The sequence below is a fragment of the Callorhinchus milii genome, unplaced genomic scaffold (genome assembly GCF_018977255.1).
Source record: "Callorhinchus milii isolate IMCB2004 unplaced genomic scaffold, IMCB_Cmil_1.0 Scaffold3, whole genome shotgun sequence".
Lineage (NCBI taxonomy): Eukaryota > Metazoa > Chordata > Chondrichthyes > Chimaeriformes > Callorhinchidae > Callorhinchus > Callorhinchus milii.
Genome location: NW_024704744.1, coordinates 22,995,040 through 23,010,325, shown reverse-complemented (window position 1 = coordinate 23,010,325; position 15,286 = coordinate 22,995,040). Strand labels below are relative to the sequence as shown.

Here is a 15,286-nt window from a genome sequence, read left to right as displayed (position 1 = left end):
AGACTTATAGTGGTGTGAGAGAGGAGGGGGTGACAGATTCAAAGGTGTGGAGGGAGGGATGGGTAGAGGCCGGAGTGTGAGGGAGCGGTGGGGAGGGGGTGGCGGTTGGGAGGGCAAGGCGGCTGAACGGATCCCCTCGATTTTGGTCTTGAGGAAATCCAGCATCTGCTCCGAGTTGGAGGAGAGGATGGGCGAGGCGTGAGAGGGTGGATGGAGAAGCATAGTTCAGGAGCTGGTTTGAATGATGTCTGAGCCTTGAGATGGACTGAGGAGATGCTTTAGATAGCAAAATATATATACTTTTTATGGACTTCTGGTAGGTGACTAGCAAAGTGATTCTCTAATTTTAGTCATAGATTGTGTTTTTAATAATTGACAGCAGGATAGAGGAAACTGGAAATATTAAAACAAAATTTTTCTGAAGGGACAGAGAATAGGTTAAAAAAAAGACAATCGGAAGGAAACAGATGATGGGCTGAATGCAAGTGAAGAGTTTCAGATGTACTTTTATTATTTTAGTATCTATGGTTAATATTGCAGTCAAATCTGTTATAATTGTTGGTTAGTTTCACGGATGTAATATTAATATTTTTATGAACCAGAGTGTGAGGGATTAACAATTAAAGAAAAAAAGAAGTATATCCTGTGAAGCTCTTTGAGACGTCTCAAAGATATGAAAAGCGCTATATCAAATGCAAGATTATTATTATAACATAAGAGCTAAAGCCATTTCTTCCTAATGACTAAAACCTATGCTTTTCCTCTCCCATCACCGATACTCCTTTAATTTGCCCACAAAACTGTCACTGCATCGTACAGTATGTTCTGTACTGTGCTAGGGACATCTTCCCAATGTGAAATGTGCTATGTAAGGATTAGGATTATTATTCATCTTTCAGGACTGCTTTTCTCTAGCAAATGCCTCAAAATATGCAACTTTACCTCCATCTAGTGGTGAAATATAATTTTTCATAATTGGCAATTCAGCAAAAGTTTGATATGAGCAATATCTCTCAAATGAAAACCATTGCTCAGAACGTATCTGTCAAATGCATTACTCTATAACAAATACTTTTACATAGGATGTTACAGCTCAGAAAGGGGCTATTCGACTCCTTATAAGTCTCAACTCTTCCTCATCCCTTCTTCCATATTCCTCCATTACCTTTGGCCTTTTGAATGGAATTTGTTGGCAGAAACTGTTCACGTTTCTATTGATCCCTCACTGTTAACGTAATAAGCCTTGAAATTACGTGAAACGTTTTAGCTTTTAAAAAAAAGTTGACTATTAATAAAATATGACCTTTATGGCAAGTGAAGCACAGAACACTAACAGTATTTTATTGTTTAGGGCTTGAAACATATTACTGTTATTTAGTAATTTTGTAGCAATGTGTTGCAAATTGCTTATTGAACTATTTTGAATGTGTGTCTATGTCACTTTAGGTGTTGCAAATTGATTCTGACTTTAGTAAGATTATAAATTGAACTTGCATAACATCTCATGTACTTAATACCAAACTGTTAGGAGAGTTCATAACATTATAGCTTCTAAATGTAGAAATTCAGTTTTTTTTGAAGGTTCAGGTTCACTTGGATCAGTAAAAGCTTGATTCAGATTTGGTTTGGACTATTTTTGGTCAAAATTGATAACACCAATATGTCATGTAGCCCATGTAGTCAGTATAAATGACTTAACTAGTTTGAGCAGGTATGAAGTTTTAGTCTGAGTTCTAAAGTTTGCCATATCACCATCAGAAACCTGCCCCTCCTTCAGAGGATTTCATAACCCAGTACAGTTTACACGTCTTGTGTAGTTCCTTACACGTCAGGAGGACGTCCCACAGCGCTTGACACTGCTGAATGGACTGCAAGTGGGAGCCAAGGGTGTGGGGAAGGAAAAGATGACCAAAAGCCCAGCGTTAAGAGATAAAATTCGGGCATAATGTCAATGTGATGTTAATGTCTGCCTCTTATTTATCCCAGACAAAATATTTGGTTTGCTAACTATAGTGCCCCTTTCATTCTTGTCCCTGCATATGAAAAGAATATACATGTAATTAACACTAACTTTCTTAATAAATGGAGGAAATGAATAATAATGGCTTCTTAGGACTGAGCTGTAAATCATATAACAGTAATAGTTATTGAAATTGCTCTATATATTCCAGGAGTGTAGATCAGGAGCTCGTTTGAATGATGTCTGAGCCTTGAGATTGAATAAGAAAATGCTTTAGATCGGTCTCGAGTATTGGTTGCTTAAAATCAGAATCACTACTTAGATTTATTTTTCCTGCAAATACTGAATGTGAATTGAAATCATAAGCGAGATATGGATGAAGTAGCCCATTTAGCTCACTTTCACATGTGTAATGCACAGTAGTACCAAATGTTCTTATAGCATTCAACTGGAAGGAGAATTGCATCATGCAATTCATCTGGAAATGTGAAGATATTTGGGGCATTAATTTATCTGGTAATATGCTGCAGTCTAATATATACTGTATTATAATGTTAGTTTGTCTGAATGTTAGCGAGTGACAGAAACAGAACCTATAATAGCTAATGGTAGGAAGCAGAGTTAATCCCACTCAAATAGATCATTGACAATGTGTTAGCAATGTTCTACTTTAGAAGTGTTATTTATTTATGCGATAGAATGTATTCCATTGTATCCCTTCTCCAATGAACGCACACGTGTTTTATGCACCATGTGTAAACTGTGTGCAAACCCGTGTATATAGACAAAATTATAGGTGACTTGAATTATGCAATTAACAGTTGATATTTTCATTGGTTGTTTATTATATAACTAACCTCTGCACACACGTGTTTACCCATGACACAAAATAGATGCCGTTCACATCTACCTTTGAAGAAAATCAGTGCACTTCTGTTGAAGTTGACTATACTTGGAAGCTGTAGTGGCTAAATTACAAAAGTGACGAAGAATATGCTTTAAGTCAGTGTTGCTATAAATAATACTCCGAAAAATTTTCATCATAATCTGCAAACCTTTGACTGATATTGTATCATTTAGAGCCCTGAGCTAAAACTATGAGAAAAATATATGTTTCTTTTGGCATGCCATTTTTCTAAGTGTTCACATTGGCCTCTAGGCAGTACTTTGAGACACTGGTGAAAAATTATATTTATGCTTTTGGCTGTACGTATTGATTACTGAATGTTTTTGCTAGCTTATACAGGGTAACCAAAAAGTCTTATTTTTCAGCTACCCTATTATCTAAAAAAATCATCATTTCTTTAAGACTTATTAGACATTGTAATGTATCACAACTTTTTGGTCACCCTGTGTTAGTCACTAGACAACACTGAAAACACATGACAGCTCTTCAGCTAATTTAGTGTTTCAGCCCAAGGGTGCATACATAAATAATGTCCACATTGTCTGTCAAACTGACTGATTTGCAGGATTTATTGTGATAAAAAAGAATTATTGAGATTAATAACTTTCTCATCTGGACAATTTATTAAATAAATCTCCCAACAACTCAGACTCACGAAAGGCTATTTTATTTATTTTCTTTTTAACTTATGTAACTGTCTCCAACCTGAGACAGTTCCTCTAAACCTAATATATTCAGACATAATGGAAACTAAGCTGGAGATTTATAATGGTATAGTTTTGTTTCTGGCTGTTATGTCTACTTTTACTAGGGAATTGCATGTCGTATATACCATCTTACATAGGATGATACGGCTCGGAAACAGGCATACCATTCAGCCCAACTAATCCTTGCTAGTGATGAACATGAACTGTCACAACAACAACAACAAATTACATTTTATAGCGCCCTTCACATTGGGAGCACGTCCAAAGCCGCTGAATCCTCACCCGACTTGTACCCCATGTATTGATTTTAATATTGATCACTGTAAGACATCCACTGCTTCATTTAAATGACAAATACATTAATAGCCAGTAAGTAATGATTTTTTAAGTTTATAATTATCGTTGTGCTTTCAACTTTTAAAACTCTAATCGTGTGTTCAATTACATTTGCTGCAAAGATTTTCAGTTTATGTTTATGAGTAATTAGTGCACAAATATCCCTGATTCTCTTTAACGTCCGCTTTGCAATATCTATCCCATTGATGGAGATTATGTGCCTCCTACTTTTACTTATGGTGTGCTTATTGATATTGAAATACATTTGCTAACAATCAATCCAAGTATTTACACTGTCAAGCTCTATTTGCAAAATCCTTGCTGTCTCCACTGATTACAGAGTGCATCCCTAGTTTGGTGTTATCTGCAGTATAATTACACTATAGTCAAATCCAGGCCATTAATGTTTGGTCTTCTTACAACAACTCTGCTCCGTGCCTTATTTACTAATTACAAACCAGTTACTAATGTACCAATCAATTGTCACTCTGCTCTTGACATTGCGGAGGAACAGTGAAATGTGATGCAATGTGGGTTTTGGCAGTTCTGGCAGGCAGACAGACAGACAAAGGTAGCCTGCATTTTTGTAGCAGATTTTTTACCTCCTGCTGTTTCTGCCACTAATGACCTGTGGTGTTTTGAGAGGCAATGACATCAGCAGAAAATCATCTAAGGTTTGAGTCTGTTTGATTTGCAAAAGATTTATGTGATACAATAATTCCATTCATGGAAACTGAATCCCACCTGCAGGGATTGCAGAATAGATCCTGCCTTAGCTACAGAGACACCTGCCAGCTGGGAAAATAAATGTCACAATTAGCTGAATGTAAAGGAAGGCATCAATGTCACTTAAAATTGATGGCTAAAATTCCTGCAGTTTTACGTTACATAGGAAATTAGAAACAGGAGAAGGCCATGTGGTCCATTGAGCCTGCTTTGCCACAGACCATTTGATGGCCCACATACTACAAACCTCACCTAATCCCACATCCACACCTCCCTTACTCCATATGTATCTATCAATCTCTCTTAAATCCCACAATTAATTTATTATTCATTGCTTTCTGGAGCATTGGGTATTTATGCACTGAATATTTACACAAGGCTGTCAGTGTTTACTTAAGTGAGAAATGCTGGACAAGGTGACAATTTGCCCTAATCAGCTCAATACAAAACTGAGCACACCAATATTGCACTCTGGACCACTAGTCAATGGTACTGCATACTGGGAAGATGGGGAGTTGGGAGAACTGCAAGTATCTCATTGGCAGCAACTTTTTCTTTATGAAGAGCTGACTGATTACTCACATTTTAAGAACTACAGTTTATAAGGTCACACCATCATGATTGATACCGGAATTTATTGCTCCTAGCACCTTATGTCAAATCAGTGGTTAAAACACTGCTGGTTACAACATTCTATGAAGATGAATGTGCTTAATTCTCACTTGGTGACTAGTCTGGAGGTGTGATCGGCTAAGAGAACTAGTTTGCCATCTGCTCTTTGTTCAACAACATCAAGTTTTGCCTAATTTCCAGAGATGTTCATCTAGTTCTAAAATAACCCTACCTATGCCCATTGCACAATAACACATTGCAAATTTGGTGTCAAATCTATTGAATTCCCAATGACTAAATGCCTGACCATCCTTTAACTTTGTGCAAATGATGGGATCTGCCGAAGAGGGGTCTTGAAGAGCAGATGGCAAACTGGCATACTGTAGTTGAACATTACAATGCCTAGAACAGGAGACAAGTAAAGTAAGTCAATAGCAGTGGTTACCGCTGTATTATGTTTTCTGTAGCGTTCCCTAAAACAGCTTTCTGGATTACTAACGTTGAGCATTTGAGTTAAATCTGAGATGATGTTTCATTGATTTTAAGGTTAATTACGGAAGTAGTTATTGTAGTGATTTATTTTACCTGTAATAAACTAAGGTGTTTTCTGAACAGTATTTTCTGTGTTTTCTGGATTGTTTGCTGTGTAAGATGTGACATTTTCTTACTAGTTTGTAAGGTCTGATTTTGCCACAAAGGGTTTCAATGCAATATTCAATAAGAGTTTCCAAGCGCATGGTTATACAACACAAAATACAACACAGCTTCAATAAAAACTACTGTCATTTGTTTAATTTCTATTGAAAATGCTTCCATCAATGTCAGCTAAAAAATTGAGATTAATTTTCAGAGCATTTCTCAGGTAGGTGCTATGACTTCAACTGTTATTTGCATAGTTCACAACACTATGACTTTAAAATACTTTGTGAACATCCCTGATATTGCTTCTCTCTGATTTGAAATTATTTGTCCCTCAACCCCTTTAGGTTCCCTCCAATCCTGGTATCACTTTATCTGATAAGAGAGCAAGCAAATGCCTCTCTTCCAGATTTCCAACAGTGCTGCAGTGAAACTTCCAACCTGGAAATAGGGAAGGGGTATGACCTCTGGCATAACTACCTTCTAGGTGGGGAAATTCAGAGCCTCCACCAATCTCCTAATGATCCTAGTTTAGGAAAACAATTTATTCTCTGGGAGGGGATTTGGTCATCTGGGTGGGTGCCTGACATATACAAAACAAATAATGCCATTCTTACAAATATCAAAATCAGAATGAGCTCTGTAAATGCATGCCTCCTTGCACACTACAACAACAAATTGCATTTATTTGGTAACCTCACGCAGGGTAGTGTTCCAAAGTGCTTAGGAAACTCCTAACATGGAAATTTCCCTTTGTTTAGAATAGAGTATGCACTCACTTTCAGAAGAAGGCACCTTGCTTACCTGTTTCTGGAAAATATTAGTTGCAGGTTGGCAAGAGCCAAGTCTTGGGGACCTCAAAATGTGGGTTGGTGTGCTGCTGGGATATAACTAGCTAAAACCAGCTGCTGCTTTCCTCTCTGCAAACCAATCATGGTAGATACCAAGCCCTGAAGACAAGAGTAAGTGTTGAACCCACACTCCATGTCATGCCTCCCAGCAGCCATCATCCCAAACCTCAGTGTTTCAGCATCAGCTATTCGAAGGGCATCTGCCTTCACCACGATGGAAGGACCTATACAGGACCAACTTATGACATGCCAGCCATCTCGATGTTCAAGTTCAATCCTTGTGTACCAACTAACACTAAATGCTTAGATCACAGGCACTAATATTTGTCCGAATCTTCAGACACGTTAACGCTTTGCATCCTGAGCCTAATGAGTGTTTACAAATGAACAAAACATCCTATTATTCTAGTACTCTTGCTTTGCCATTTTTTTAAGACAAGATAATAATAATAATAATAATAATAATAATCCTTGCATTATTATTATTATTATTATTGGGGATTAATTAAAGATGCCTTTAATTGAAAGTATTTTGCAATATTTATGTTTCAAAATGCATTATCCCCCCAAAAAGTCATATAAAAAGTTTTTTATTTCTTAAAATGCTGTGGATTAGAATATTTAATTAGTGGAGCTTTCATGTGTTTTACAAACTCTTACAGAATCTTCAACTGTTATTTGCAAGTAAAGAATAAACTGATTTCCTCCTCATCCTACAGCTATTTCCTTCAGCCATTTGTATCTTTTTTAACCTATTTTCTCTTCCCAAAACCACTTCCCACTCTTATCTGCAGGCGGAGAAAAAGGCCAAACTTGTTACTGTGATGAACGCACAGGAAGATCCCCAGACTCAGAAAGAGGAAGAAACAAGCACAATACCTCCACAGCAACCCACTGACCCAGCATCACCCAGTATTGCTACAACTCCAGAACCCCCAGTCATTTCAAATGAAGTCGCTGAGAAGAATAATCCCAAAGTGACCAACGATGAAGCCGAATATGAGGTAAACTGTTTTGTCCTAGGATTGTAGAGTCCCATAGACGATTGTTTCTCAATGCCCTTTATGAGGACCTTAGCTGGGTTAATCATCACTTCATGGATGGTCCATACCAGAGTTTTCTTTAGATTGAGTGATTTGACAGGCTCATTTAACAGTAGTCTGTCACATTTTAAGAAGAAACTGAACTAATCCCTAGTATAAAAAGATTAGTTAATACTGCTCCGTCTACCAATCCAACCCTAAGAAATTCATCTTGCCCTTGCATTCTGTTGCTCATACAGTGTTGGTGCAACACATGCTTGTTCATGCAAGAACCCGCTAGAGGAAAGAATTGTAGAAAACAGGACAAATTTTCTAACAGAAGAGTGTACATCTTCAAAAATGAAAATTATATGAAATACCTTAAGATTATCGACCTTCATAAAATGTTATCTTGCAATAAGGGTAAGAAACAGATCAATTATAAAAGAATGCTGACAGTTGGCTTCCCTCTCTCCCTCTCTTTTCCTTCCTTACCTCCATTGGTCAGTTAGGCAGTACCTTTCAGTTGGTTAGGATATCTCTTGCCGGACGGGCAAGGTGGTTGAGGCAGAAGATATTTTAGCTTTCAAAAGGAAACCAGATAACAACAATAATAAAATTACATTTGTATAGCGCTTTTCAAGTCGAGAGGATGTCCCAAGGCGCTGCACAGTCACTGTTTTGGACCCGAGCTGGGGGTCGGGGAGGGTGGAGGGCGGGGGAAGCAGGGTGATCAAAAGTACAGTCGAAGAGGAGGGTCTTGAAGTAGGCAAGGGAGGAGGTGAGGCGGAGGGACTGCGAGATGGAGTTCCAGATGGTGGGGGCTGAGTGGCAGAAGCCTGCCCACCAAGACGGGGAACGTGAGGCAGGCCGGAGCCCACTGAGCGGAGGGAGCGGGCTGGATGGTAGGGGTTTAGGAGGGTTGCAGAGGTAGAGGGGAGCAAGGCCATGGAGGGTTTTGAAAGTGAGGACTAGGATCTTGAACTGTTTCCTCTTTGTGATGGAAACCATTGGAGTCGGGCAAGGTTGGGGGTGAAAGGGTCACGGGGCCTGGTGCAGGAGAGGACATGGGCTGCAGAGTTCTGGATGATCTGCAGCCGAGGGAGGGAGGTTTTGGGGAGGCCGACAAGCACAGTTTACATAGTTAAGCCTCGATGTAATGAATGCGTGAATGAGGGTTTTGGAGGCCTGCGGTGTGAGACAGTAGCGGAGCCAAGTGATGTTGCGGAGGTGGGGGAAGGCAGAGTGGGTCATGGCACGGATGTGGGGTAGAAAGGGTAGTTGGGGGTCAAACAAGATGCCCAAGGTTGCGGACTGGCTTAGTAAGGCGGAGTGTGCAACCATGGATAGTGATGTTGTCAGTGCCTGAGGTGTGGGGGCACTGACGCGAGCCAATCAGGAGGGTCTCAGTCCTGTTGATGTTCAACTGAAGAAAGTTAGCTCTCATCCAGGACTTGATGTCTGACAGACATTCTGTCAGCCCAGCAGTGGTCCTGAAGTCAAGGGGCAGAGAGGTACAGTTGGGTGTCATTCGCACACGTGGAAGTTGACCCCATGTCTGCGGATAATGTCACCAAGAGGGAGCATATAGATATTGAAGAGGAGGGGACCAAGGACAGAGCCACACGAGACGGTGTGGGGGCTAGAGGAGATAAATACCTAAAGGGAAGTAAACTACAAGGTTATGGGGAAAATGCAGGTAAATGGGAGTGAAAGGATTGATGCTTAAAAGAGCCGGCAGTGACACGATGGGCCGAATGGCCTTCTGTACTGTAAATTTCTCTAGTTCTAAATACTAATAGATTTTGTTCAGTTTATTTGCCCTTTCCCCTATTAGCCAAATAGGTCTAGAATTACAAATAAGGTGCTCCCTCTACGGTTTCTTATTTATAGGGTGAACGAAAAGTCGTGATATCATTACAATGTCTAATATGTCTGAAAAAAACTATGATATTTTGGGGGGTTTTTAGATAATAAGGTAGATATCACAAGTTTTTGGTCACTCTGTAAAAGGAGAATATTCTTTTTAAGATCTTCAAGTTTCATTTGGAATAACCCTTTAATACAGATTGCTACGATCCAGCTAATTCAAGCAATTGGAAAGCGTAAGGTAGCAATACAGTGTTAGAGTATCTCCAGCATAATTTCTCTATAAATATATATAGACTAAGTATGTTGTTTGAAGTGCTGTACAAAGCTTTTTCCTATAGGGTATTGTGGGGTCTATGATTTCTGCTCAAAACGACTGATCTGTGTAAAGGGGCCACGGTTTCTACTCAAAATGACTATCCGGTGACCCTTGCTGGAAAATGCATACTTTGTTATGATAGTTAAAGAAAGAAGCTGAGCAGCCCCATTATAATACGATGGTTTGTGTTCAACTCGGATTAAAAATTAAGTTAAAAGGAAGCTTGAAAAAGCATGCACCTTCAGGTTTGTCAGGTCACCGTTGACCTCATTTCCTGTGTGATGTGCAGCAAGTGCTGCTGATGTCACTTGCTGGGTTTTGTGCAGGTCCTCAATGCATAAGAATTGCCACTGACATCACTTCCTTTTGAAATTGACATGAATAGTGTGAATGTGCAGAGTGTAGCAATGCTATTAGTTGGCAAAAGCCAAGGCTTGGGGCTTTGGGGTACTGCTGCAATTTAACAAGCTAATTTAATAACAACAACTTGGATTTATATAGCGCCCTCCAAGCCGGACGGCGTCTCAGAGCGCTTCAATAAGCAACCTCCCCGGGCTCTCCCTCAGACTCACCGAACCAATGCACAATCTAGGCATCCAGTTCGCCCCCCAGCTGTCCTTCCTCCCCCACATCCAGACTCTGACCAGGACCACCTTCTTCCACCTCTGCAACATTGCCCGCCTCTGGTCGTACCTTTCCAAATACAGCCGAAACCCTCGTGCATGCTTTTGTCAGCTCCCACCTGGATTACTCAAACACACTCCTCGACAGTCTCCCCAACTCCACTATTAAATTTACTTTACAATATATTCTGCGGAGCACTCTGAGACGTCCAGAAGACGTGAAAACACAAGGATTATTATTATTATTGTTATTCAAAAAATCCACCTAATTCAGCACTCTACCCAGACCAAACTCCGTACCCACAGCTCACCAGTTCTGACCAGGCTCCCCTGGCTTCTCATGACCAAACGGATCGACTTCAAGATCCTCACACTCATGTTCAAATCCCTTCACTCCCTGGCATCTTCTTACCTCTCCGACCTCCTCACGCCCCAATCCACCATCCAGTGCCTCCGCGCAACGGGCACCAGCCTCCTGCTTGTCCCTTGTGCCCTACGCTGCACCATCGGAGGTTGCGCTTTCAGTCACTACGCCCCGAAACTCTGGAACTGTCTCCCTCACTCCCCTTTTTCAAGCCCCACCTGAAAACCTCCCTTTTCGAGCCTCCCGCCCAGCTCGGAGTCGGGCTCCACCACTGTTAAGCGCTCTGGGATGCTACCCTATGTGGAGGGCGTTGTACATGTGCAAGTTGTTGTTGTTGCTGATACAATGCATACATGTTGTTTATAGACTCTACAGAGCATTTAACCTGTGGCACACACACTTGAAGAAACCGTTGATGTCATTAGGTGGACAGTATTACAGGCCTTGACATTTCTTGTCTTTAATGAGTATTTGTGCTTCAGAGTTACTAACTGTTTGAGCCAGGTTGATAGTTTATTGGCAATAGTTTGTTGCCATTATTCAGTTCTGATGAGATTCTCTCTTATCTTTAAATTAATTACTACTACATTAAATGTTATTTTGCTGGATTTGCAGGATGGCCGTGGATTTGGTATTGGAGAGCTTGTCTGGGGGAAATTGCGTGGATTCTCCTGGTGGCCTGGCCGCATTGTGTCTTGGTGGATGACTGGTCGAAGCCGGGCAGCTGAAGGAACACGATGGGTGATGTGGTTTGGTGATGGCAAATTTTCCGTTGTAAGTGATTTAAATGTCTCACAAAGCACTTGTGTTCTTTTCCTTTCTGTGTTATGAAAATGTATCCTCAAACATATTCTTTTGTTATGAACCTGTGCTGTTTTTCTCAACTCACCTTATTTGTGGATGATATAATAAGAAGGTATTGTTAATCAATATGACCCTTGGATGATTCTCTGTTGGAATGCTGACAGGGGTGCTGTCTTTTGAGTTCACCAAAACATTGAATGAAAAAGAGTCAAGAAAATGGCAGTGCAGCCATGAAATTCAAGCACAGCAGCGTGTTTTTAGAGAAATATCTCTTGGAGTGACGCAGCATGGTGTGTAACATATTAAAGCATCAAAATGTGGTGTTACAGAGTAATGGGTTAAAGGTGCTGCCACAAGTGTCTCTACACAGGCAAACATAGGAAAATACAGTGAGAGTTATCCTCACGCTCCTCTGGTGGACAGTACTCTTCCATTCTAGTACTCTCAAGAGAGCTTTATTCTTTATAATTGATATATCTACTGTTTCTTCCCTTTTAATAACTTGTTTATTTTTCGGTGTGCCTCCTTTGCTTTAGGCTTCCCTCTGCCTCTGGCATCAAATCCTCCTCCATTACAAAGGTTGAACTCAATTATTCAATTAACAATTCTGCAATGTACTTAACTATTGCTGTCAGTACTTTTTTTTATGCAGCAGAAAAAGATGCATCATTTTGTTTTCATACTTTAAGTTGCTCCAGTCACATATGTACAGGAAAAGATATAACCAAGATATGTGGTAACCAGGGCAAATCCAAGATATACAAGAAAAATCTGATTGTTGTAGAAGCATTGTTTTAAGATCTCCTGTTTTTGAGGTGCTTGAATGCGAAACCTCAGATTTTCCTGATTCTGAGATATGGGAATTAAATGTATCATGTTCTTCTCCTGAAGTATGTGAATGAGATTTCAGGTACTCCATGGAACTAGATCCATACTTCAAAACGAGTCAACTACAGGAGTATGGGGAAAGGTCAGGTAAATGGGACTAAAAGGATTGCTCTTAAAAGAGGAGAGACACAATGGGTTAAATGGCCTTCTGTGCTGAGCATTTTGATAGCTCTATGTGTGAATGAAATGTCACAGTGGAGTCCTGTAGCTCAGTGGTTAGAGCACTTCGCTTTGCAAGCGAAAAACCTGAGTTCAATTCCAGGCAGGGCGAAACCATGGGCAAGTTTCCTTACTCCACACGCCTAATAATAATCCCTCCAAAATCAAAAAAAAAAAAAATTGGTCATTTTCAATCTACGACTGTTTGTGGGACATTGCTGTGCGCAATTGGCTGCCGCGTTCGCCCAGAAATATGCAGTCAATTCACTTTACAGTGTGTTTGTGAAGCGCTTTGGGACGTCCTCCCGACGTGAAAAGCACGGATTATTATTATTATTATTTATCAAATATTCCACCTCCTGAGGTGACTGAATAAGACCTCTCAGTTATTCTTCCTGCTGACATGAATGAATAAGATTTTCTGCTAAAGAATGTAAATGAAAGGCATTGTGTACTTACATTAAGGATTATGAATATCACTGAGTCCAGTGTTTTCTGTTTGCACAGGTCTGTGTAGAAAAACTGATGCCTTTGAGTACTTTTTCGACTGCCTTTCACCAGCCAACCTACAGCAAACAACCTATGTATAGGAAAGCAATATTTGAAGTCCTACAGGTATGAGATCCCCTTAGTTAATTTGTACTTACAGATTGTGGCACCAATACTATTCTTTTATCACTTTGTCCTCTTGACTGAGTGATGTCAAAGTCACAAGTGCATGTACTTCTCAAGCAGTTGAAGTGGTAAGTCGGGGATAAACAATCTAAGTAGCTTCTGACTTAGATCAGCATAAATCGTGATAATATATATTAAAAAAGGATATATTTTCTAAAAATGAATTAAAAGATAACTGGCAAGAAGTTGGTACCGGGGAATCTGTTATAGTTTATAGTCATAAAGAATCTGATACAGAGGTTGCTTAGCTTCCAGTGTAAGGTCCAGGAAGTGACATTAGTCTTGGTTCCTGTGCATAACAAGCATGCAACACGTAAGTGATGGCAGCGGCAACATGGTCAGTGAGATATTGGACTCAGCCGACCACACTTTAATAGTGTTCTGAGATGAGATACAGTTACCAAATTCTGCACACAACCGTGGAAAGGCAGCAAAAGCATATGGATTGATCACATGTTTTAACCTTTGGCAATCTCTAAACATTGTATTTAAAATGAACCCCCTTGTATGAGTATTCTAATCAGTTAGATATCCTCCTCTTCATCATCTTTGTAGTGCAACCTTTTTATTCCTGTTAAATGGCATAGAATCTCAAGATGTATTGAATGTGGGCAGGTTATTTTTGATAATAAATGTAATGATTTATTGGATTGAGAACCTAGCTGACATTGAAAACAACATATGGGGATTTTCACCACTATATACTGCAGGATGTTGGCAAACTGAAAAGTAACCTATGTTTATGTAATGCCCACCTATTGATTCCCACTGAATAAATTTGAAATTCACTCTACTAAACATTGACATCTCAGGAGAGACAGATGATCAGTGAGGCCCCGACTCCCACTGATTACTCAAGAATCCTTGAAACCACACATTGCTCAACTATACTTGTGTCCAGTGAAGCTCCCGGAATTATGTTCAATGCCAGACCTATACCCTGCCATTCTCAATATGAAGCATTATCAGAACGTAGATAATTCAATGTAAGTCATAGTGAAGCAACATTCAGATATAATGATTTTTGGTAACATTATATACATATCCTGATATGGTTGTAATAATTATAATAAAATAATAATCCTTACTATTGATATAGTGCATTTCATGTCGGGAGAATGTCTCAAAGTGCTTCACAAGAAATACTGTAAAGTGTGTTTTTTTAGGTGAAGAGAGCAACAGCCAATTTGCACACAGCAATGTCCCCAAACGGCTATGACCAATTTTATTTTGTGGATTGTTGGTCAGGATACACGGAGAAACCATGGGATCTTTAACGTCACCTCAACAGGCAGACGGGAACTTGGTTTAACCTCACATCCAAAGGACGGCACCTCCAACAATGCAGCACACCCCGAGTACTAAATTGGACCATCAGCGTAGACTATGAAATCAATGGGCTTGAAAACAAAATCTTCTGACTCAGAGGCAAGAGTGCTACCAACTGAGCCAGGGTGACACAGCTGTAAGCGAGAATGTGACCACGTTCATTATTTTGGAGACTTACATCCCAGAGGAGTAAGCTGTGTATCTGTGTACAGTACCAAAAGATCAGTCAGAAAGCCTAACTCTTTAGCATGCTAATTTGGACTAGGTGGCGAGCAGCAGAGCAGGAAACCACTTCTCAGTACAAGCTGAGAATGACGAGTTGGACACTGGAAAAGCTGTGGAAACTCAAACCAAGCAGATGATCGATTGGGCACTGGAAGGATTTCTGCCCTCGGGGCCAAAGGGTTTGGAACCACCAGAGGGTAAGATTTGCAATAAGTGAAAACAAGTTCCGCCTTCCTCCTTAGCTATCTGTGTGTAGAGATGGTGCTGTTGT

The 15,286-nt window shown here is 40.0% G+C and overlaps 1 protein-coding gene across 4 annotated transcripts in view; it reads left to right on the top strand.

The window, feature by feature from the left end:
- The window catches only part of dnmt3ab (DNA (cytosine-5-)-methyltransferase 3 alpha b), a 288,040-nt gene that overhangs the window by 208,287 nt on the left and 64,467 nt on the right, over positions 1 to 15,286 (top strand). For all 4 annotated transcript variants that reach the window (XM_042333222.1, XM_042333221.1, XM_042333220.1 and 1 more), the window contains 4 exons: positions 7,533 to 7,742; positions 11,551 to 11,709; positions 13,294 to 13,401; positions 15,056 to 15,212. In XM_042333222.1, the coding sequence (XP_042189156.1) occupies positions 7,533 to 7,742; positions 11,551 to 11,709; positions 13,294 to 13,401; positions 15,056 to 15,212 (634 nt within the window). The remainder of the gene's footprint in view (positions 1 to 7,532; positions 7,743 to 11,550; positions 11,710 to 13,293; positions 13,402 to 15,055; positions 15,213 to 15,286) is intronic.